At 46.1% G+C, this 25,392-nt stretch overlaps 1 protein-coding gene across 1 annotated transcript in view; it reads right to left on the reverse strand.

Moving 5' to 3' along the window:
* Eipr1 (EARP complex and GARP complex interacting protein 1) overlaps positions 1–22,663 on the reverse strand; it is a 109,437-nt gene extending 86,774 nt beyond the window's left edge. Inside the window, exons 1-3 of the mRNA XM_052745762.1 lie at positions 22,473–22,663; positions 14,429–14,512; positions 6,856–6,988 (exon numbers count right to left, since the gene is read on the reverse strand). Coding sequence (XP_052601722.1) covers positions 6,856–6,988; positions 14,429–14,512; positions 22,473–22,514 — 259 coding nt within the window. The 5' untranslated portion in view covers positions 22,515–22,663. The remainder of the gene's footprint in view (positions 1–6,855; positions 6,989–14,428; positions 14,513–22,472) is intronic.
* Between the last annotated feature and the right edge of the window lie 2,729 nt (positions 22,664–25,392).

A 25,392-nucleotide genomic window follows, 5' to 3' on the forward strand; every position in this document is an offset into this window, starting at 1 on the left:
TTCCCGTTCTCTGGAGCTCACCAACAGAAAGGAAGAACATGGCGTCCAACAGGGCTGTGTCCTTTACAAACTGTTAAGTGTTTGCATAGCAGATCTGAGGGGTCCTCAGTAGTCTGGAGTTTTATTCATGAGACTCCTGTGAATTCCGCACTCTGCTTGCTAACATATCCAAATTCATTTTACACTATAAATAATCCTTTCATTGCTTAAAATCAATACAGTTGACACTAGAGAAAGAATACCACATCTACCCTGTGGATCTGGCTCCCACTCTGCAGCTCCCCCGAGTCCTGTACCTACATTTTAGAAGTTCCTGCTACCATCACAGAAAGCTACATGAGTAAGGTGTGCACATGGTGACCTAGAGGGTGGGGGTACACCCCACTCCAGGTGCTGGCCAGTCACCCACCATATTCTAAGCATCCCAAGTCCTACTGGTCTCCTAGCCCTGAGGACCCATCTGTGAATCCCTGTGGTTTAGGAGGCAGGAACTAAATTCTCTACAGACCCTGTGCCCACCCCATGATACACAGATGCCAGGAGTCAATCCAAGTCTGAGACATGTCTTCTAGGCAAGGCCTGAGACTCAGAGCACATTTTGAGAAAGGTCACAAGAAAAGGTTTCAGGAATGACGTGTGGCCATTCAGAGCAGCAGTAAAGATGGGTTCACCAGAACACGTGATGGAAGGGACCCTGTGATGGGTCACAGGCAAGGTCACAGAGCCAGGCCAATGGTGCTCTCTACTGCTACATGAGTAACAGCAAGGATGATGTCAGTCAAGGTAGAACACGAACGAACACACACACAGTACATGTGTCAAAAGAACACACACATACTACCCACCACACACACAGGGACAGTATGAACACACACAATACACTCTAATTCCTAAAAATAAAAATGCTATTAAAGCAAGATAGTTGGGGCTGGAGAGATGGCTCAGCAGTTAAGAACACATGCTACTCTTTCAGAAGACTGGAGTTCGATTCCCAGCACCTACCTTGGTAGTTCATAATTGCATGTAACTTCAGCTCCAGAGGATCCAATGTCCTCTTCTAATCTCTGAGGACACCCACACACATGTAGCAGATATTCACAGACACACACATGAACACATAAAGATAAAATAAATCTTGAATAAATCCATCAGAGTTCCACCATTCTCAGACTTCCAGTAACTGGAGAGTCTGCACACCCCAATTAAGATACAACCTGAGCACTGTTGTTTACAGTACTGACCACACCATGATGCCCACAGAAGAGCACACATCTCTAAGTGAGTTCCACGTCTAAATCTCTTCTTAGAAGCCCTCTTCCCATGGTTCTCTCTCCCATCCTCTCAGTAAGATCCACTAAGAATTTAACACACATATGAAAGGGGGGTACCACCACTGGCCTGAGGACACAAATTGAAAGAAAATGGTCCCCCAAAGCCTGCTGGTCTCCACCCATCAGTCTACTTCCCATATCTGTGGGCAGTACCCAGTGGGCTGTGCACTCTGAGACACATCTTGAATGCCTCAGGCCTTGACTGAATGGTGCTACCCCTCCCACAAGGGGTGGGCTTCTCTACAAACACACACTAACAAATGATCAATAACAAAAAGTCTACAACCAGCCAAGGAAAGACTGCTGGGGAAGGAAAACTCTGCTCCTCATAGGAAGATCTGCATAAAGGGGACACCTTGAGCAACACATTCTAATCCCAGTATGTAGTGGTTTCAATTGAATTCCTATTTAATTTACAGAAGCATGGAAACCTAGTAGTTCATGGGCAATCTGCATGCAAAAAAGAAAAAAAAAGGCACAAGTATTCACTTGCAAAATAAGGTAGTTCTCTCTTCTCCCTATCTGTATTCAGGCACATGTGGCAGAGCTGTGCTCTATAAAGCAAAGACTTTCTGGAGGCATCAGGAGAGAAGTGTTGGGTACTTGGCCCCACGATGGGGACTGTCACCACAGATCATTCGAGTAGATTAGGCACAACACAAAGCATGGCTTCAGAGAGCAAAGAGCTAAGGAGCTCTAGTCAACCCGCTCCTGCTGCACTGAGAAGAAAGAGCTCAGCCTTCTGGAAACCAGGGCTTCCTGAAGACCGAATCTGCAAACAGGGTTCCTGGGATTCTGACTTGAATACTGTCAAATTGCCTCCTTCCTCGAGAGGGTAACAGACAGGAAAATCCTGAATGGTGGGCCAGGCTGCCTTCAACATCTAGTGGGGAAAAGGTCCTGACTTGAAAAGATTCAGGGTAACTGGAAGGAACTGATGCACATGGCAGCCACGAAAAAAGCCAGGACGAAGGCTTCCTCTCCTACCACTCTGTCGCTGCCACGGCTGCTGCTGACCACTGCCAGGTGAGCAGCTCCGGTCACTTCAGCCCCATACAGCCTGAGGAGCTGGCAAGACGCAAGTGCAAAGCCAAGAAAACCTGATATTCAGACCCACAAGCCCTAGAAACTTAATTCTACCCACAACCAGGGATCACAGCAAGACTCCAAATCCAGTCCCACCTAACACTTGGTATGAGACTCAGCAGAATATCCGCTAAGCCATCGGTATATACCTCTGGACCCTAGGGTCAGAATGCATGAAACTGTGCAGTGGGTACTGTGGTAGCAAACCCCTACAGTGGGCAGCTGCTCCAGATCCCAGCAGTGGGAAGAGGTTGGAGACTTGAGAAAGAAAATTAAAAAGAAATGGAGGTTCATGTGTTCCCCCTTGAGCCTTCCTTGTTACTTAGCTTCTTTGGGTCTGTGGATTGTAGCACGGTTGTCCTTTTCTTTACAGTGAATCTCACTGTGAAGAGGAATCAGAACAGACATCACAGGTGGACACGGGGAAAGGTCTGGATGGGGAGGTGGGTACAAGGAAAAATGAGGGATCAGGTTGGGGAAGGATGGAGGGAGAGAGTACTGGGAAAGACAACTAGAATCAGGAGCATCTCTGGGATGAGCTAGAAACCTAGCACAAAGGAAACTCCCAGGAATCTATCTAATAGCTAAGACTCTGGGCAATGGGGGATACAGAGCCTGAACCAGTCATCTCCTGTGGAAAGACTGGGACCCCAAACCAGGCACATAAACTCTGACCTACAATTTGCCCTGCCTACAAGATATTCTGAAACAAAAATGGCACAAAAATTATGGGAATAGCCAACCAATGACTGGTTCAGCTTGAGACCCATACTATGAGAGGGAGCCCACCCCAACACTGTCTGGAGGGCCAGGACCCAGAGGCTGGACACCCCAGAGACCTAGGATAGAACTAAACACAACTGACAAAAAAGAAGAAAAAGGCAGTGAAATGATTCCTAATGACATTCTGCTATACTCAGAGGTCATGCCTAGCCCAGTTATTATTAGAGAGGCTTCACCCAGCAACTGATGGAAACAGATGCAGAGATCAACAGTCAAACATTAGTTGGCCCTCAGGGAACCTGTGAAAGAGGGGAAAGAAAGATTATGGGAGCCAAAGGGGCCAAGAACACCACAAGAAAACACACACAATCAACTAACCTGGGCTCACAGGAGCTCACAGAGACCGAACTGAACATAGGGCCAACCAAAGAACTTGTGTGGGACTGACCTAGGCCCTCTGCACATGTGTTACAGCTGTGTAGCTTGGTCTCTTTGTGGACTCCTAACAGAGGGAGCAGGGGCTGTCTTTGACTCTGTTACCTGCTTTAAGGACCCTTTCTTCCTACTGGGATGCCTCGTACAGCCTTAATGGGAGAGAAGGTACCTATCTAGTCTTACTACATCTTGATATGCCATGGCTGACGGATATACATGGGAGACCAGCACTTTTCTGAAGAGAAAAGGGAAGAAGTGGATGGAGGAAAGAGGAGAGGACAGGGGAAGAGATTGTAAGGAGGGGAGGGAGGGAGGAGAAACTGTAATCAGGCTAGGAAAGAAATTAATTAAAAAATGGATATAAAAAAAATGGTAAACATTCAACAAGCAGCAAGGCCCAGCAGGAAGTGAGGAGCTCACATGCAGGCAGAAGAAACTGCAAGGCTGCCTACTCCTTGCCTGCAGTGTGAAGCTGGCCCCTCCAAGAGGGAAGTCAACAGAGGAGACCGGTAGAAACGCAAGAGGAGAGATGCAAATTGAGGAAAAGCTGTTTAGAGGGGCGAACAACAATGATGACTGGAAAGTTCAGCTGTACACACCAAAATGTAAACAGGTTAACCTCAGGACATCATCCCAGGGAGGATGGTATGGCCAGAAGGACAGCGAGTTTATGGAGGACAGGAGTCTATGGAGGACACACAGAGTCTATGGAGGACACAGAGTCTATGGAGGACACACAGAGTCTATGGAGGACACACAGAGTCTATGGAGGACACAGAGTCTATGGAGGACACACAGAGTCTATGGAGGACACAGAGAGTCTATGGAGGACACACAGAGTCTATGGAGGACACAGAGTCTATGGAGGACACAGAGTCTATGGAGGACACACAGAGTCTATGGAGGACACAGAGTCTATGGAGGACACAGAGTCTATGGAGGACACAGAGTCCATGGAGGACACACAGAGTCTATGGAGGACACAGAGAGTCTATGGAGGACACACAGTGAGTCTATGGAGGACACAGAGAGTCTATGGAGGACACACAGAGTCTATGGAGGACACAGAGTCTATGGAGGACACAGAGTCTATGGAGGACACAGAGTCTATGGAGGACACACAGAGTCTATGGAGGACACACAGAGTCTATGGAGGACACAGAGTCTATGGAGGACACACAGAGTCTATGGAGGACACACAGAGTCTATGGAGGACACAGAGTCTATGGAGGACACAGAGTCTATGGAAGACACAGAGTCTATGGAGGACACAGAGTCTATGGAGGACACAGAGTCTATGGAGGACACACAGAGTCTATGGAGGACACACAGAGTCTATGGAGGACACAGAGTCTATGGAGGACACAGAGTCTATGGAGGACACAGAGTCTATGGAGGACACACAGAGTCTATGGAGGACACACAGAGTCTATGGAGGACACACAGAGTCTATGGAGGACACACAGAGTCTATGGAGGACACACAGAGTCTATGGAGGACACACAGAGTCTATGGAGGATGGTGAGTCTATGGAGAACACTGCACCTGGGAGGAAGCATGACCACAGGGTGGAAACAAGATATGGACACCCCAGCCCTGAGACCTCCAGAGAGATATCCAATGAGTCCTTAAAAACCACCATTGACCCCAGCCCCTGACTGCCTTCCATCCTTTTCTGAACAGAATGCCCATAGTCACCATACCTGGCAACCACTGTGCACAGCATGTGGGTCAGCCAGGTTACCTGGTGCCCATACCACCAGCTAGAGGGAACGGAACTGTGCCTGAGGGGCTATGCTGACAATAGCATCAGAGTATGTTCTCAGCTACTGCTCCTGTGCCTTACTTTCCTGCCTGCCTACCACCATGCTCCCCAACATGATGGTCATGGACTCATCCTCTGAAACTGTAAACACATTCCCAATTAAATGTTTGTTTGCTTTTAAATAAATTGTCTTGGTCATGGTGTTTCTTCACAGCAATAGAACAGTAACTAAGACAGGGAAATACAGTGTGAATGCCTTTCCAACAAAAGGACTAACACCATGTAAAAAGCTAGAAGTAAGAAATGAAGGCTATGTGGGCAGTGGTGGCACATGCCTTTAATCCCAGTACTTGGGAGGCAGAGGCAGGAAGATCTCAGTGAGTTTGAGGCCAGCCTAGTCTACAAAGTGAATTACAGGACAAGAACTACACAGAGAAACTCTGTCTCAAAAAAAACAAAAAAGACGACAGGAAGGAAGGAAGGAAGGAAGGAAGGAAGGAAGGAAGGAAGGAAGGAAGGAAGGAAGAAAGAAAAAGAAAGAAAGAAAGAAAGAAAGAAAGAAAGAAAGAAAGAAAGAAAGAAAGAAAGAAAGAAAGAAGGAAAGAAGGAAAGAAGGAAATGAAGGATATGGGGAACACCAGGCATGGTGGTGAGCACTGGGTGGGTCAGCACACAATGTAACCCAAGGATACGGAAAGTTGAGGCAGAAAGGTTAAGAATTCAAGATGAGCTTGGGCTATACAAGAAATACCTATCAGGTTGGGTCCAATGGATTATGGGAGGAAAAGACCTTTCAGCAAACTTCTGTTTTTTGCCCTGAATAAGAGACTATATATTGTAAAATAAAGACAGGACGGCTTGACGTTAAGACAGAAAGAAGTGAGCATGGAGCATACTATGGAGGCAGAGTCCAATCAGAAGGTCCTTGAAGAAGGCTTCCTGGTAGACACCCAACAGAAAGTGATGGCATAAGATGAGGGTTTCCCCTGAAACCAGCATCAGGAAAGTCTTCACAAAGACAGAGAAAGAGAACTGAGGGAGAAGTGAGGTCGGCTCACTGTCTGTGTCAAAGGTCCCAGAGACTAGAGCACTAGGCTGGCCACAGGAGACCTGCCAGGCACATGGATACACACTCGAATGTGCACACAGACAGCGGCCTGCCAGGCACATGGATACACACTCCAATGTGCACACAGACAGCACCACTGCTGTCAGAGAGAGCCGGATGACAGCTGAGGACACCCATTATTCCCAACATCAGGCAGTGGGAAGGAGGCTGTCATGCTTGGGCTCTTGTGGATCACACCAGACCGAGTCCACCTTTCAGGACCCTCCAGTGCTCCTGGAACCGTGACTGACCCTGAACCACAAACATCTATTCCAAGTGTCACAGTGTGTAAGGGCAGCACCTAGGTGAATGGTCACAACTTCTAAATCACCCATTATCAATATAAATTCACTCTCACGTGACACCTCCAGGTAAAACACACACAGAATAATAAGCATGGCACTTACTTTTGTTGTAGCAGGTGGCCAGCACGCCTTTATCCGCTGGGCTGGCACTGATGTGCCAGATCTCACCCGCTTGATGGAGGAGGACATTTTTATTTATAATGTTATTTTCATCATCAAAATCTATGATGTGGATCTATAAATACAAGAAAAAGACAATCAGCATCTCAAATGCTTTCCTTGGCACCTTAATAAGCACTGTGATTATAAGGAACCACATGCAGACTCTGTGACAGCTATACTTTGAACAGTACACACCCATGAAGTTTAATTCTCACTCAGCCCCTTCCCCAGGGAAGAGCAGCAAGTCCTCACAGAGTGCTTCCACAATGCCAAGCTGCATATTGCTGCCAGCTGGTCTTCTCCAGTCTAAAACCAAAGGAGCTAAAACTCTGCTCTCAAGTGGCTCAGGGACGAGGGCATGCTATATCAACCTCTCCGTTTCTCAGACCTGCTCTGTGGCTGCAGGGAGGATGGGAAGTGGCAATGAACTGCTGTCCAGTGAGGTCCAGAGTGACCGTGGGGGCTGCTGCCCAGTGGGATCTGAGAATAACTGTGGGGCTGCTGGTCTGAGGGTGATCGTGGGATCTGCTGCCCAGTGGGAACCAGGTGAACTAGGCCTGGTCCCTCTGTGATAGACAAGACTAGACTCAAGGCAGCAGTGACTGGAGTGGGATGGGACTGTATTTTAGTACATTTTTTGTTTCTTTTTAAAAATGAGGCCAACATATTAGCACCCATGGTTATATACTATTAATTACAACACTGTTAAATTTAGGTCTCTGAGGATGTTCTGTATGGCAAATGTGTTGCTCTGATTAGTCAATAAATAAATCACTGACTGGTCAGTGGCCAGGCAGGAAGTATAGGCGGGACAAGGAGGAGAATAAAGCTGGGAAGTGGAAGGCTGAGTGAGAGAGACACTGCCAGCCTCCATGATGAGAAACAGCATATGAAGATACCGGTAAGCCACGAGCCATGTGGCAAAGTATAGATTAATGGAAATGGATTAATTTAAGCTGTAAGAACAGTTAGCAAGAAGCCTGCCACGGCCATACAGTTTGTAACCAATATAAGTCTCTGTGTTTACTTGGTTAGGTCTGATGGCTGTGGGACTGGTGGGTGACAGAGATTTGTCCTGACTCTGGGCCAGGCAAGAAAACTCAAGCTACAGACTGGAGTGGGATGGGACTGTATTTTAGTACATTTTTTGTTTCTTTTTAAAAATGAGGCCAACATATTAGCACCCATGGTTATATACTATTAATTACAACACTGTTAAATTTAGGTCTCTGAGTAAGAAGGTTAACTACACCATCTCCATGCTTTTCTGGAAAAAAAAATTAGAGGAAATGTAATGATTTTCACACTCAATCTCTCTGATCAGTACTCAAGCCAGTAGAAAACACGTATTTTTAAAAATATACATAGACTAAGGAAATGCACAGATCTGCACAGATTTCTTCCAGGAAAGCTCCCCATTGGCACCGATTACTGTAATGAAAGAGTCAAGGCCACCTTGATGCCCAGGACGAGTTCAGATGCCTTCCCATAGCTGGCTATGGTAGAACCACATGAAGTTATTTAGTACCTGGTAGACTTTTAGCAGTGTGGAAAGATGTCCATAATATAGATTCAAGAAGACAGGAACATAAAAAGAACTACACAACTAAAACACCCATTTTTGTTTTAAAAAGCACACATGTCTACAACTGAGAAGAAATTAAAGGAATTGCTCTGGAGGTGGGAGCCACAGTCTTTGCCTTTAACTCTCTGTGCTTTGCATTTTTAATGGTTTTTCTAATGACTAATACATGTGACTCTTGCTATCAAAACAAACATTTAATACGAAAGTGTTTACACAATGGCTAACAGCGTGTTGATGTGGTGTGGCTTCAGAAGGCCTCTTGCTTACCCATAATTCTTCCTCATCTGCAGTGTTTAGTGCAAAAATGACCCCATCCTCTTCAAGAGTCGCTCTGCGCTCACCAGTGTGAAATTCAATCCCAGCAGTGGCCTAAGACGGCTGGTGCCAGCCACATGCAATGCTGAGCAGCATGGCACAAACCCAGCACACACAGGTCCCGTCCCTTCCCTGTGGGAGACAGCAGGAGTGTCTGCGAGTTTCTCCCTGTCCTCAAGCTCAGTTCAAAAGCAGATGAGGCAAATCTAAGGTAAAAGAGACCAGGAGTGGTAGGGCTGCTAAGGGCTAGGACACTGGACAGAACAATGAATCAAAAGTGAGTGGTCACGCACGCCTTTAATCCCAGCACTGGGGAGGCAGAGGCAGTTCCAGGACAGCCAGGGCTACATAGAGAAACCCTTTATCAGAGGGGGAAAAAAAAAGTGGGTGACATGTGTGCCTCTCTCACATCAATGCACTCAAAATAAACAAAATGCAATTTAAAGATTTATTATTTATTATGTATACAGTGTTCTGCCTGCAGGCCAGAAGAGGGCACCAGATCTCATTACAGATGGTTGTGAGCCACCATGTGGTTGCTGGGATTTGAACTCAGGACCTCTGGAAGAGCAGCCGGTGCTCTTAACTGCTGAGCCATCTCTCCAGCCCCCAAAATGCAATTTAAAAAAAATTTTTTCAGCCATGAATGGTGGCACATGCCTTTAATCCTCAGCACTTGGGAGGTAGGGGCAGGTGGGTCTCTGTGAGTTCAAAGCCACCCTGACATAGCAAGCTCTAGGCCAGACAGTGCTATATGGTGAGATTCTGTCAAAAAAAAAGTTAAAAGCAGGGTCCCACAAGATGGCTCACAGAGTAAAGGCACTCCCCACCACAACTGATGGCCTGAATTTCATCCCTGAAGCCTAAATGGGGAAAGGAAAGATTTGACTCCCGTGAGTTATTATCTGACTTCCCACACACAATAAATAAATAAAAACAGAGGTGGGAAGATGGCTTGGCAAGGGAAGTGCTTGCCAGACAAGCCTGAGGACCTTAGTTCAGATCCCCAGAAAGCCAGGTGTGACTGCAGGCATCTGCAGCCCCACATAGTGGGGTGGAGACAGGAACCCCACAGCTCACAACTGGCCTATGGAGGAGTGGGCTAAGTACAGAAGGAGATCCTGACTCAAAAAGAAGAGTGATTAAGGAGGATACCCGACATCCACCACTGCCCTCCCAGGTACACCCAGGTGCATGTACCCACACCCACACCCATCAAAAGCTACCCACTTAAAGAGCCTCTAGGGTGGTGCACATGGGGATCCTCACACACCAGCTGCTGCCTTTCCCAGTATTCCATGGAAGTGTCCTAGCTGAACAATGTCTCCTCCAGCCACTCACTAGCTTTCCTTGCCTGAAGCCCCATGACTACACCCAGCTCTCCACTCACAGCTCAGTGACAATGACAGATAGCCCTCCTGGGCTAAAGCTGGACAGGGCAGGCCAATTAAAGTCTGTGACACTAAAAACACTACAGTCTGTTTCCCTCTACCACATGAGGCAGGGAACCTGGGTTCTGGCCTCAATTCTGTCATTTCCTGGCTGTGTTATCTTAAGTGAGTCACTAAGGCCTTCTGGGTTCTTTCTTCAACATTTGAAAATTTACAGAATTGGATTTCTAAATCCGTTTAGCTAAAACCAGTGTCCATCCTTAGGCTGTGAACATATATAAGAAATGGCAACATAATTAAATATGTCACACTTTCCCCAATGCTCATTAGGCCAATGGTGTGACTCCCTACATATGTTAATATCCTTGAGTCTTCCACCCCAGGACATGAACCCCAAAGAGGCTTGGCAGCACAGAGAATCACACTAAATCCCAGACCCCCTAAGCCTGTGATGTGTCTTTCAAAGCAATGAATAAGATGAATATTCTATTGCACCAGGAAGCCACATCCATGAAATGAAGGCCAGGGAGATAATTGACCCAACCAGGTTACTAAATACCACCAGCTGTCTCTTTATCACCTCATTTATATGTAAATCTAAAACTCAGAAAAAACTAAGTATAGCACTTTTTAACCTTTATTTTTATTTTGTGCGTATGAATATTTTGTCTCCATATCCTTCTGTATACCACATGCATGCAGTGTCTGTGGCGGCCAGGAGATGGCATCTGATGCCCCAGGCCTGGAGTTACGGATGGTATGAGCCCTCTTGTGGATGCTGGGAATCAAACCTGGGTTCTCTGCAAGAGCAGCCAGTGCTCCTATTGTTGGGCCATCCCTCCAACCTCAAGTTCAGCATTTTGAAAAGAAATTATAGGGGCATAATCAATATGTCAGATGAGACCAGAGTTCTCAGACACTGAAGAGCATGACTCACAGAGGCAACAATCAAGGGAAGCATGGCAGGGGACTGGCTGCTTGGTCTCTGTCTCTCCTAATACTGACTCACATGTACAGCCTGCTCCACGTACACAGTTCCAGGAAGAGTAACCAGCAGCCAACCCCGGGGGTGCTCACAGAGTCCTGACATCTCCTGGATGGATTTTCCAACAGAAGCACACCCTTCATGTTCCACTGAACCACAACACACCACCAACCGAGGGCTGTAGCACAATTTCAGGGCAAGGTAACATAAGGTCTATGGAAAGTTGTGGAGTGTTGGCATCACCCTCTAGCAGGCAAACTGGCCATGGGTTTTTAGCCAGATCTCTCTGACATCCAGACCTACAAGCCCATGGGATCCACTGTGGCAAAAACCACAGAACTGGAGCTCCAGGCACAAGAGCCCCAGATATTATCATTTCTTTAGGGAAAAAAAAAAAAGAATCTAATTTGATTGCCTACAAATATAACAAATGCCATACAAAATCTAGGACATCATTGGATTTCCTTGTAAAATAAACAAATGCACTTTTTGTCTTAGAAATAACCATGGGAGCTGGAAAGATAGCTCAGCCATTAAGAGGGCGTACTGCTTTTGCAGAGGACCAGGGCTCCTCTGGCCTTCTTGGGCTCCTGCACTTGTAGGCACATACCCCCACACAGATGCATACACATATACATATAATTAAAACTAAACCTAAAAAACTTAAAAAATTGTTCCCAAGGTGTCTAACCTTCCTTAACATAAAGTCATCTGTGACAACTGCTTAGTAACAAGGTGACGGGCATTAAAAGATCCTTAGTCCTCAGAAAATGCCCAGTGCATACCCCAGTAGAGAGGGGTAAAACTGGGGAAGAACAGACACAGGAAAGAGCCAAGCAGAATCCTACAGCAGAAGCCCTACACTGAAGGCACATGTCCCAGAGAACAGGTGACAGCAGAGTCCACAGCTGCTTCCGAGCCAGGGGAAAAGGAAGGGGAGGATGTCACATGACACAGCTGGGAGAGAGGAAGGCTAAGAAACCCTGAGCAGGGCACTCTAAGTTTCCACATACCCTTTTTATGGTGTATTCAGAGACCACAAACACACATCTCTTCTAAATAAACTTTATTTTATATGTATGGCTGTTTTTCCTGAATGTTTATCTGCATACTGCATGTGTTTCTAGCGCCCAAAGCAGCCAGAAGAGAGCATCAGATTCCCTGGAAGTAGTTACCAATGGTTGTAAACCACCATGTGGCTGCTAGGAACCAAACCCAGGGCCTGTGGAAGAGTAGCCAGTGCTCTAGACCTCTGAGCCATCTCTCCACATCCCCTCCACCATTAAACAAATTTTCAAAGCCACCTCTCCACATCTCCCCAAACACACACCATTAAAAGCATTTTCAAGGTATTTTTTTCAGCCCCTTATTTTTTAATTATATGTATGTGTCGTGTCTGAGTACAGGTTTGTGCAAGTGAGCACAGAGCACGAAGAGGCCAAAAGAGGGTATTAGATATCCCTAGGCTAGAGCTACAGGCAGTTGTTCCTGACTGAAGTGCTAGAAACTGAACTCAGGTCCTCTGCAAGAGCAGTATGTGCTCTTAACCACTGAGCCAATCTCTTTAGCCCCTCAAACACACATTTCCATGAAAACTTTTGATAGCTTTGCTCTTGATCCTGCCCCATCCCCTCATGAAGATAGAATCTTAATATTCTTCCTATGTAGCCCAGGCTGGCCTTGAACAAATGATCCTCCTGCCTCGGTTTTATAGCCATGACTCACCATGTCCATTGAGAAGCTGGGAATCTTAAATGAGCAGAGAGAATGAACACTATTCAGCTGAGAGTGTCCCAGGTAAGGACGAGTCTGTCGCTCTAAATAACAGTTTTGTTACTATCCAACCTAACATTCGTACATTTTCATATTCTGATCACTTCTCACTTTTTCTGAATACTGTTGACGTTAATGTTGTTCATATACAAAGCTTTTTCTAGGTTATGGATACTGAAATTGCAGGTTAGATAACAGAAATGTTCACTTACACAGCTCTATCTAGAAATGACTGCCATTTTTAAACTCCTCAGCAGTCCTCAAGAGTAACAATTTCACCATGCCTATCCCACACAGGTATTCATCAACAGCTGTTAATGCCATCTCCTGTGTGAAAATACTAACTGGGTAGAGGCCTTCTACAGGACTAACATGGCTTTACTTTTCTTTTCCCAATGTCAAGGACAATGTACATTTTCATGATATTCATGGTCTCTCTGTGAGGTCCATAAAGCAGGTATGTTTATTTCCATTTTTAGAGGAAGATGAAGTTCAGCAAAGTCAATCCATTTGTTAAAGGTCAGACAGTTAGTACTAAGCCACAAACTGAATCCAGATCCCCTATGTGTCCACTGCATTGTCCACACCAGCCAACTGTTTCTCCTTGTTGAGATGGGAGCATGACCTGTTCCAGGCTTAGCTACACACAGTATGAGGAGCAGCTAGAAATGACCAGTGATCATGTTCCCCAGACTGCTTCTTGATCATTTACACAGTAAAAATCTATGTGACCATAAAACCAAACCAAACTACAAAAGCAACTAAGCAGGGCTAAAGGAGATGACATAGTCGTTAAACTGCTTGCTGCTGGTCATGAGGACCTGAGTTTGGATTGCCAGTACCCACATAAAAGTCAGGCACGGTGGCATGAACCTATGATCCTCGCAATAGAGAAGTGGAGACAGATTTCTGGAGCTCATGAATTTAGCCAAATCAGTGAGCTCTAGATTGAGTGAGCATCCCCATCTCAACATGTCAGGTCCTGCCTGGCATGGTGGCACACACAGAAGCAGAGGCAGACAAGTCTTCTGCAGTCTGAGACCAGCTTGATCTACACAGTTCCAGGCCAGCCAGGCTACAGAGCAAGATGTCTAACTGTTACTTACCCAGAGACAGACAGACAGACTGACAGAGACAGAGAAAGACACACACACACAGAGAAAATACAATTGGAGAAGATACCCAAAGTCAGCCTCTAACCTCCACATTCACATGCATCTATGCACATGTACATACATCATACACACACAAAAAGAAACACTAAACAGACTATTTATTGTACTCAATGATTATACAGTTGGATAATAGTCATAGCTTGGAAATACATACTTAAATCTAATGAAAATTTTGTTTGTGTGGCATTAAATTTTTTTAAGTGTTGCTTAAAAAATCAAGAGCAAAATGGATATGAAACTAAGAATAAGCTTAGTAATTAACATGTATACATTTGTCAAAAATAGTTACCTGATTATCATATTTAAGAGACTGCGTCCCAACCAAGAAGCGAATGGCATCTGTTTCCGCAGTTTGAGGTGTTAGAGCACGTGCCTGAGGAGGAGGGAAACACATACACATTTATGAAGTTAGGCTTAATAGACACAGAAAAGTCGGCTCATCTCATCTGCTGTGATGAAGGATAAATCAGCAGTGACTAGAGGCAACTGCACACTCCTAACACAATTGCACTCCAAATCTGTACATGAAATAACTCTAAGTGGGCACTAATCTAAGCAATAAAGATACAAATTATTTACACAGCAATAGTTAAGTTGTGTAATAAAACCACCATGTCAGCAATAAATAGATTGGTTCAACAAATTACACTTCATCAAAACAACACTACAGAAATGCAATGCAGGTAGTTTAAGTCAACTTCCCTGAAGAGAACTAGAAAAGCTATGCAAAATACAGTCTGCCTCAAGGCCTCAGAGTCTGTGAAGAAGCCCAGGATCTGGTTCCATTACACCTGCAGGTTTAAGTCTGAGGAGAGTTGTGCCAGGGTAGGAGGCGTAGGATGCAAACATGCACAGGGCAGAGCCCACCACAAAGAAGCCAGCACAGCTCTCAGCACACAGTAATTCAGAGAGGGGGAGCAGAAATGTAACCAGTGCGGCTGGCACATGCTCTCAACCCTTGGTCTGACAGACTGAGCAGACCACTGCTCCCAGGCTGGGGAAACCTGCCTGCACTAAGTCCTTCACAGGAAGAGAATATTCAAAGTGATTATATAGAAACCTAACCTTTAATCAAAACTGAGTCATTTCACAGGAAGACAAAAAACATATGGGCAAAAACAAAAGAAAATGGAAAAGGGCAGGAAGTTCAAATGGCCCATTCCCTAGGAGACAGGTCCTAACATTCTAAGATGTGTTCAACAGGAAAAGTGGAGCTCTGGCATTTGTCACAGACATCTGCCATGTGGAGAGCCCTGGGCTGGATGGCACTTTAGAGCTTAAGCAAGCAGCTAGGCTTTATACCACATACCCCAGATGAGCAACTGGGGCTGCAGGTTGTCCCTGGAGAGTGCAACAGGCTTGGGCAAAGTGCCTTTGCAGGTGAAGCCACCTCCAGCTCCAGGATCCAACTAAGCTACCAGCCGCCACCAAGCTCAGAAGCTGCCAGCCTTCATGGGGGTGAAGTCTAGGAAACTGGGGAGAGCATAAACTGTGGTAACTACGATTACAGCGTTCACGCTTGAGAAAAAAAGACTGCCCAACTCCGGTGCTTCCAGCTTGTAAACTGGCTCAGCTCTTTCAGTCCAATCACTCCCAGGACCCAGGCCGAGGCCCTGTAACTTACACTTTACTTCCTGCTATAGCAGGCACAATAATGGCCCAGTGAATGTCTGCGTCCTGATTCCCAGATCTATGACTGTGTCCACACACACAGAGAAGGGACTGTGCAGCTTCCACTAAGTCAAGGACTGGCGAAGGGGAGAATGTCCAGGATGTTAATCCTGCTGGTACTGGAAACCAGGAACGCTCTTGTGGATGCAGTCACAGACACTTGGAAACAAAGCAGCGTCAGAGATGGAGTTACAGAGAGGAACTTCAATCAATCCTCTAGTTTCATTTGCTCCTACTTACATGCAGCACTGCATGCCCATGATCCCAGGCACAGGGGTCATGAGTTCAAGGCTAGCCTGGGCTATATAACGAAACCCTCCCTCAGAAATCAAGGGGGGGGGAAGGAATCAGCCAATCTGGAGGCCACACAGCTAAGCCACACATTATTAGTTTGCCATTGATAATACCTCTGCTGTGTGGGGTTACAAGTTCCCTGGGCCACTTTTACCGAGAAGTTATTCTTCACTTAGTGTGCGGCATTCCATGAGTGACTAGAGCAGGGCATGGGTTTGGTGTCGGTCTCCTTGGCGGCCTCATCTTTAGGTTAGACCCTATTATGCTCTGCATAGGAACATTGGTCACTGACAAATAGTTTGTCTAGAACTGTAATATAAGGCTTACTTGACCTAGACTTAAGTCTCTCTCCTTCTTCAAAGCTAAAGATGTTTAACCAGCCATGACTGGAAATTCCAGACCATGGAAAGAGGGAAGAGAGGGGGCACCTATTCTGAGAATGTTGGGAGATCCCCACCATTCTCAGAAGAGACATGAATGTTCCTCCATTCCTTAGTCACTGCCGTTATCATTCCCACCCATGATCCTTCTGGAAGAGAGATGCTGATTTGTGAACAAAGCTACGTCTTCTCCTTTTATGTTCTTTATCCTCAACACTCCTCCCTCAGACGCTGGGCTTTCAGCATGATGAGCCTCCAGGAACACTGACAGTAGCTTAAGAAAGACTTGGGCAACTGCAAGGACTCACTCGGGCAGCTGTGCTGGCTCTAAAGATGGAGGAAGCAGTCATGTGCCCAGGAGTGTGGGTAGCTCTGGATGCAGGAAAAGGCAAGGGAGCCATCCAAAGTGACAAAGATCTCCCAGTGAGCTGATTTTAGCAGAGTGAGGCCTTTATGGGGCTTCCCTCCTAGGGATTAGTGGAAGCCTCTAAACTTCTGTCCCTGCTGCACATAGCCACTCCCCGACTAGAGCTTCCTTCCTTCCTGTCACAGCTGAGCTTCCTGCATTTTACTATTTATTTATGTACTTTTTTCTTCTTTCTTTTCTTTGAAAATCAGTAAAAGAAAGAGTTTAACAGCTGTCTTGACCATCTAGTCTACACCACTTATACTGTTTTCATGATTAGTACAAATTTTAGATTTCAGAAGACCCAACCACACTACCTCTATGTCCTCACCTTTCCCCAGGGACAGCAGCATGAAAGTCAGCTGATGGTGTGCTTCAATCAAATGGAGGACCTACCCTTCCAGGGTGGTATACACTCTATGACACGTGGAGAAGGTGTCCACTCACCATGCAAAGCAGGCTAAGGAAACATGATCACTCCTGCCTCCCCTCTGCACACTTGGATGGAGGGTTTGAACATCCTTAAACCAGTTTGTGAAACTGATCATCCTTTGTGGATCTAGAAACCTGCACAGACATGTACCAAAAACTGGGGACTATCAGTAACACCTCAGAACCTCTGAACTCTATGTGCCTTAAAGACCCAACTTAGATCACACTGACTTTTGGAAGGAAGAAAGCAGTTACCAAGGACCCAGGCCCACCCTGGTGGGAAGAAAATAGGTGAGGGGCTCCACCTTTAGATTCATATGCAAAGACCTTCAAATGCAACCTGGGGTCACAAGATGATACACAGATGATCAAAAATAGGACCAGGGAGAGGATCCAACTGAGAAGGAATGACTATTTCACATTAAAAGTCTTTTTTGAGGGTTGGAGAGATGGCTCAGTGGTTAAGAACACTGACTGCTCTTGCAGAGGACCTGGTTCAATTCCCTGCACCTCCATGGTGGCTCACAAACACCTGTAACTCCAATTCTTCTTCTGACTTCCATGGGCACATGGTACACAGATTACCTGCAGGCAAATACTTATAAACATAAAATAAAATAAATAAATATTTTTTAAAGTCTTTTTTGTATTTCAAGTAAATTGTGAAAGGCTAACATGCATGTGTCTCTTGCTCTATAGGTGCTGTGGAAGTGTCCAAGAGGTTCAAGGCCTGGACTCATCAAGAGAGAGAAGACAAACAGCTAAAAATAGTGAAAGACAAACTGGTGTGGGATTAAGGATCAAAGACACTGGCAAAGACCACAGCAAAAGGTAGACATTTAACAAAATCACCCTCTGGCTCAAGATTAGGTAGAAAACAAGATTAAATGTCTTGGTTTTACAAAAGAAGAAAATCAAAATTAAGTGCCCTGCATTAGCAGCCATCTAAAAAAGAAACGCAATCCAGAATGCACACATTCCTGGATGAAGATGCTAGGCAGGGACACACATCACCCTGTGCATGCTCCTTATGGAGCCTTGGAAAGGTATGGGGAAAGTGACAGAGAACAGTGCTCAGAGAGCAAGCTGCTAGAATTCAAAATGGCATACTGACCTAGAGAATGGCATACTGACCATTGAAAAAGAGGTATCTTTTTCAATCTCATACAATACATGGTTGTGTTTTTGTTGTTTTGTTTTGTTTCTAGAAAAACAGATAAGGGAAATCATTCTCACAAACAAATCTAAAATGTGTCTGTAAAAGTCTCACAAAAGTTTAAACTGAGACCTTCCCATTTTTAGGAGTGGTTATTTGTTAAACAGAATTACTAAGGTCATTTTATTCTAGCCATTCTGGTATCAGAGCGCTTGCTCTACATTAATTTCTTCCAATTAGCTACGAATAGAGTGCAAGGCCTGGACTTTCCATTAACAGAGAGAGGACAAAGCCTTTACAAGACCAGAAGAAAAACTGGTATAGAGTATTAAGTGTCAAAAACACTGGCACAGACCACAGTAGCAAAATCACCCTCCAGTTCAACATTAGGCAGAAAGGAGAATTAAATGCCATCACCTAAGGAGGAAGTTAACCAAATTAAGTGACCTGCACTAGCAATTTGGTCTGGTCAGAAATATAATCTAACAGGTTCCACTAAGTCAAGGACTGGAGAAGTGGAGAGTGTCTGGCTGTCTCTAGAGTTCTTACAGTGAAACAGGTGGCATCAGTAGCTGCAGTTAGAATGTCAGACACCTTTCGTAAGTCCATGTGTTCCGTTGTCCTCATACCGAAAGGCTTTGGTATATTTTTAATGAGATTTCTAGTCTGTGGTCTCCATGAAGTAAGCCAAACAAATAACAGGAACTGGAAAGGCTGAAGGGTCCAGAAAATGGCAGAAAACAATCACCAGGAAATTAGGAATTTACAGCACTCCCTTGGGAAACTTAGCATCTTACCTGGCTGCTTCCTAAAGTGTGAAATACATGACTAACTACACAGCAGACAGTCAATGCATCTAAAAGCAGTGGCCTTCAAAGAGTAATGCTAATAGAAAGGAAAGCAGTGAAGAAAGGCTGTGCTCTAGCCAGAGAACAGGACCAGGCTAGCCTTCTACAGTTAGCAGACTCCCTGCATAAACAGCCTCCTCACCAAGGCACCAGGAGAACAGAAAACTGAAGGAACAGAGAAGGGAAAGAAAGAAGAAAAAAATAAAAATACATATATTAAACAGCTACCTGATGAGTTTTTAAACAAGCCATGGCTCAGTGGTAGAGCACTGAATTACCATGCAGGAGGTCTCAAGTTCCATCCGAGCCCCACAAAAAACAACTGACCAACTGAATCCTGAACTCTGTGTACAGAAACACCTCTGCCCTGGGCATGGATGGATGGAATGCACAAGAGCTATAACTTGTCTGTTTCCCACTCTACTGTGATCCAGCGACTCAAAAGGCCTGGCACACAGTAGGCACGATGTAGTTATTTGATGTCCTGATCAGTTTTTGATCAGTTTGTCACAAGCTAGCGTCATCCAGGAAGAGGAACTTCAACTGCCAAAGTGTCTCCATCAGATTGGCTGGTAGGCAAATATGTGGAGCATTTTCTTAATTAACTATTGGTGTGGGCAGTGCCACCCTTGGGTAGGTGGTCCTGGGAGATCCAGGAAAGGTAACTGACTATGAACCTGAGAGTAAGGCAGTAGGCAGCACTACTCCATGGTCTCTGTTTCAGTACCTACCTCCACATCCCTGCCTTAAGTTCCTGCCCTTTCCTCCCTTCATAATGGACCTATGAGATGAAATAAACCTTTCCTCCCAAAGTTGCTTTTGGTCATGGTGTTTATCATAGCAATAGAAAAGCAAGCTAAGCTGGGCAGTGGTGGTGCATGCCCTTGGTCCCAGCACTCAGGGGGCAGAGACAGGTGGATCTCTGAGTTCAAAGCCAGCCTGGTCTACAGAAGTAACTGCCAAAGCTAGAGCTACACAGAGAAACTGGGGGGCGGGAAGAGGCAAGCTAAGACATTAGTGAACTGAATAATGAATAGATTCCACCAGAAAAATATGTTACCAAAACTTATCTCAAAGAGAGAGAGAGAGAGAGAGAGAGAGAGAGAGAGAGAGAGAGAGAGAGAAGATCTGGAGATATAGCTCAGGGGTTAAGAATACTAGCTGTGCTGGGCGGTGGTGGCACACACCTTGAATCCCAGCACTCGGGAGGCAGAGGCAGGCGGATCTCTGTGAGTTCAAGGCCAGTCTGGGCTACAGAGTGACTGCCAGGAAAGGTTCCAAAGCTACACAGAGAAACCCTGTCTCAAAAAAACAAAACAAACAAAAACAATACTAGCAGCTTTTTGCAGAGAAGTCAGGTTCAATTCCTAGCACCTACATGGAAGTTCACAACTATCCATAACTCCAGTTCCAAAGTATCTGGACCTCTTCTGGCCTCTGTGAGTACTGGCACACACACAGTGCATAGGCATATATGCAGTCAAAACACGGATACACAGAAAATAAAAATAAGTAAATTTTAAAGAAAGAAAGAAAAGTAAAAATAAATAAATAAATAAGAAGTCTGAATTGCTCTTACCAGGAACTACTACACCACGATGATGTATGTGAGAGGGAGAAACCAGGGGCAGGTAGTACCACGCTGCCTGCCTGTTCCACAGCCTGAAGCATAGGAACTCCCAGGTCAGATGAAGCCACCCTACCACCTGAACAAAGCTCAACCGCCAAAATCACATGCTGAGAAGAGCAAGAAACTTCTGGAGAACTTTCACTATATAAGCTGGATCTAGCATGGGAAACTTGTCCAAGAATTTAGGGATTACCCAACATCTAGAAAGCTGTTAGCATAACTAATCAAAGACGTGAAGGTAAATAATGTGCTGGAAAGACAGCTCAGCAGCTAAGAGCTTGCTGCTCATGGAGAGAATCCAGTACCCGTATCAGGTGGCTCATGACCATCTGTAACTCCGATTCCAAGGAATCTAATGCCCTCTTTCTGACCTCCCTGAACACCAGGCACACATGCGGGGCACATACATGCATGCAGGGGAAACACTCACATGTATACAATTAAAACAAACGAATCTAGAAAGAAAGGAAGGAAGGAAGGAAGGAAGGAAGGAAGGAAGGAAGGAAGGAAGGAAGGAAGGAAGGGAGAGAGAGAGAGAGAAAGAAAAAAAACCTCTGAAAACACATCTATGGACGACGCTCTCAAGCACAAGGCCTCCTCAGGAAGCAGCAGGCTGACTCAAGCACAGGCCCAGTAGCATTCCCTGACTCCTCCCAACAGTGCTAACCACTCAGCTCCTCCGTAGCATGAAATTCCTGTGCAACTGGCTTTGTGATTTAACGTGTGTCGCTTAGTGCACATTTTAAGTCAATCTGCCCCCCCCACCCCCCACCTCTTCCACAATTCCTTTACTCATACATCAGGCATTCCTAGACTTAGAGACTGTTAGTAGTACACGGAGCAATCTGAACACAGTTCATTGAACGTGTGTGTGCACTGTCTCAATTACGTCAGGCTTGCCTGCAAACTTTGAGCCTAGAGGCTTACACTAACTGCTGGGGCTATGCACCTCATTTACAAATCATCAGTCCATAGACAAGCCTCCCCTGAGATAAACCGGGAGATGGAAACCCCATCCCACTACTCATTCGAATCAGTAACCCAAACTGCACACATCACGAATAAGATCAAAGTGAGGGTGGGGAGAGGGAGGTAAACAAGTAGAATTCAACAGCTACTGGGAGAGAAAAAAAAAAGTTCAGACGAAAAATAAGCAAGTACGTTTCCAACCTGAGTGAGCAGAAGGTTTCCTAACACCCACCCAGCACTTTTTCCCCCCTGAAGCCCCTCCTCGTCGGTCTTGGATTGAGCAAGTATCCAACGCACACGTCAATGCTCAAAAATTGCTCCTCAAGACGCCAGTAGCGCGAGTGTGATTGAGACTCCTGCGGGGCCGAGGGCCGCTCACCCTCTGCGGTCCAAGCCGGCCCTAGGCCTCACTCGGCCACACTCCGAGCGGGTCCCTTCTCCCGAAACCCTGCCCGCGAAGGCCAGAATCCTGGGAATCAGTGTGAGCACGCTCGCAGGTGCGGGTCGGGCACCGGCGGCACCGGCCCTCGGCCTCCTCCACGCCCACCTGGAACTCCAGGCCGTAGATCACCGGCGCGTCGTCCTCCATGACGCGATGCTGGCCCCGCCGCTCACGCCTCAGCGCCCGAGTCCAGCCTCACCAGCGAACCGCCAGAACCCATTCATTCCCCGGCCGAGAAGGCGAGACTACGCGCCCCAGGCCGGCTCCCTGACGGCTCACTTCCTGTTTTCCTCGTGGCGTCATCAATGCGCTCCTCCCCGACGGCCAATGGCGGCGGTGCTTTTCTCCTGCGCATGCTCATTTGGACTCTCATGCGGGCTGGCGGCCGCGGGGGCTCCTGGGTTGGAGGGCGGGGCCAGGAGCAAATGCTGCGGGAATGGGCGGCCACCAGGGCGGCGCTCTAGCGCTTCTGAGCTGCTCCCGGGCGCTTCCATGCCCTGCGCCCTCAAGACAGCAGGTACATGGACTTTATAGTCGGCAATACTCAACTCCTAAACCGTGGTCCTGGGCACCAGCCAGGACCTTTGCTCCAGTCTCAGGAGCAGGGTCGTAAACGTACATTATTAGCGCCTTAATAATCTCAGGGAATTTTAGATAGTAAGTTTGATTTGATCCAAGACTTCTGTCTTTTAGAGTCTGTCTTTTCTGATATTGTTATTAAAAATATGTTTGACATCTCTGTGTAGCCCTGGCTGTCCTGGAACTCACTCTGTAGACCAGGCTGGCCTTGAACTCAGAGATCAGCTTGACTAAGTTAAAACACAGAACTCTTTATCCTTTTTATTTCTTTCTTTCTTTTTTTTTTTTTTTTTTTTTGAGACAGGGTTTCTCTGTGTATCCCTGGCTGTCCTGGAACCCACTTCATAGACCAAGCTGGCCTCAAACTCATAAAGATGCGCCTGCCTCTGCTCCCCAACATTTGGGATTAGAGATGTACCTCACCACTGCCTGGCAACTTTAATCTTTTATTGAGAAGAAACCACAATTTTGGCTGAATTATCCAGACATTTTCTGAGATTTGTTTTCTAAAAGCTACACACACATACCCAATCATCATTTACATTCATTAAAAAGTATGGATTGGGCCGGGCGGTGGTGGTGCATGCCTTTAATCCCAGCACTCGGGAGGCAGAGCCAGGCGATCTCTGTGAGTTCGAGCCCAGCCTGGGCTACCAAGTGAGTCCCAGGAAAGGCACAAAGCTACACAGAGAAACCCTGTCTCGAAAAACCAAAAAAAAAAAAAAAAAAAAGTATGGATTGGGTCAGACATGAGAACTCATCTTTAATCCCAGCACCAGAGAGGTGGAGATGGGAGGATGATACCAAGGTCAGTCTGAGCTACGGAAAAATTCAAGGCCAATCTGGGTAATTTAGATCCTATCTCTAAAAGGTAAAAAGGGATTTGAGATACAACTAAGTGGGAGAGTTTACGTGTGCTTGCTAGGTGGTAGAGGCACATGCGTTTTATCCCAGCACTAGGGAGGCAGAGGCAGGCAGCTCTCTGTGAGCTCGAGGCCAGCCTGGTCTAAAAAGTGAGTTCCAGGACAGCTAGGGCTACACAGAGAAACCCTGTCTCGAAACAAAACAAATAACAGGCAAGTATGATGTCACACACCTGTATTCTCAGCACTGGGAAACTCTAAGGCCAATGTGGGCCACATAGCAAGACCCTGTATCAGAAAAAGGAAAAAAAAATCCATGCTGTCTATTCACAAACCTAATCCCTAGTAAATTGTACATCAAGGTTAGAAGTGACCTGATTATCCAAGGCCACTCTTGTTGTAGAATATTGTTTTAAGATGTGTCACATTTGTTTATGCTGTGGAACATTTGTTTGATGAGGCAAAGATGTGTTGCATTTGTTTATGTTGTGTTTGTTTAACTCTGAAACTGTGTTACAGTGCCTGTCTAAAACACCTGATGGTCTAATAAAGAGTTGAACAGCCAAAAAAAAAAATGTTTGAATAAAATGAAAAAAGATAAGACGCTGCAAGCTTGAGCCAAGACAGCAGTGGTGTAGGTGAGCAGTAAGGAGCATAGAGACGCAGCTAGGCCCGTGATCTACATTGCCCAGAGCTCCCAGAGACGGAAGGCTCTTATGTCCTGGCGTGGAAAATGCTGGAAGATAAGAATGCATCACAGGGAATTCACTGGCCTGGTTCTAAGGAGTTCTGGATGTACACACGTTTCCTCTGTGTTTGTGACTTTTCCCACTATCTCGGACTGACCTTCATGGCAGCAGCTTATGTGATGCTACCCTTAGTAGTCATCCTTTGCCCACCCCTGTGGCTTACGCTGTGACTTTCTGGTGAAATCTCTGGCCACTAGCTCCCACCAATCCCAAAGCTACCAATGTCATCAGACAGCACCTGAGACCTTTGCTGTAACCTACCTACCTAATGCTTCCAAAGTGTGCTCGAGAGGTGTATAGATTCACTTCCTGTTCTTACTGTAAACGTGCATCCAATTGTTACCATGTCGGGCCCCAGAATTTAATTCAGATGACCTGACTCTCTGTCCTCAAGCTATGGTCACTCATCGTTGGCACCAAAATAAACCCTTATCCCCTTTGAGATGAGAGCTGTATTTTGGCACTGTCGCGGCCTTTTCTGAGATTACATTAGAAACCAAGAAAGCAGAGTCCCTGACTTGAGAACCACACTCCACCAGCCAACTCCAGCAAGCGGGGCTGACTCTTGACCCTTCCTACACCTCCCATCTCTATGGATGTTAGCACACACTGCCACAGACCCAGGGTCGGGAAAGTGGAGACCCAGCGAGCACAAACACAAAGCCCTGGGAAAAAGCATCCTTGGTTGGTGTCAGCCCCAAGGACAGATGATTTCATTCAACCACCGGGCCCCACCCTTCTCGTCCTCCAAACAGTGAGCCTTTAGGTCCCGCCCACCGCCCGTGAACCGGAAATGTGCTGGCTTCCGGCTTCTAGTAGGAGCTCCCGAACTGA

This window comes from Peromyscus californicus, unplaced genomic scaffold, assembly GCF_007827085.1.
Source record: "Peromyscus californicus insignis strain IS unplaced genomic scaffold, ASM782708v3 Scaffold_1__1_contigs__length_55948999, whole genome shotgun sequence".
Lineage (NCBI taxonomy): Eukaryota > Metazoa > Chordata > Mammalia > Rodentia > Cricetidae > Peromyscus > Peromyscus californicus.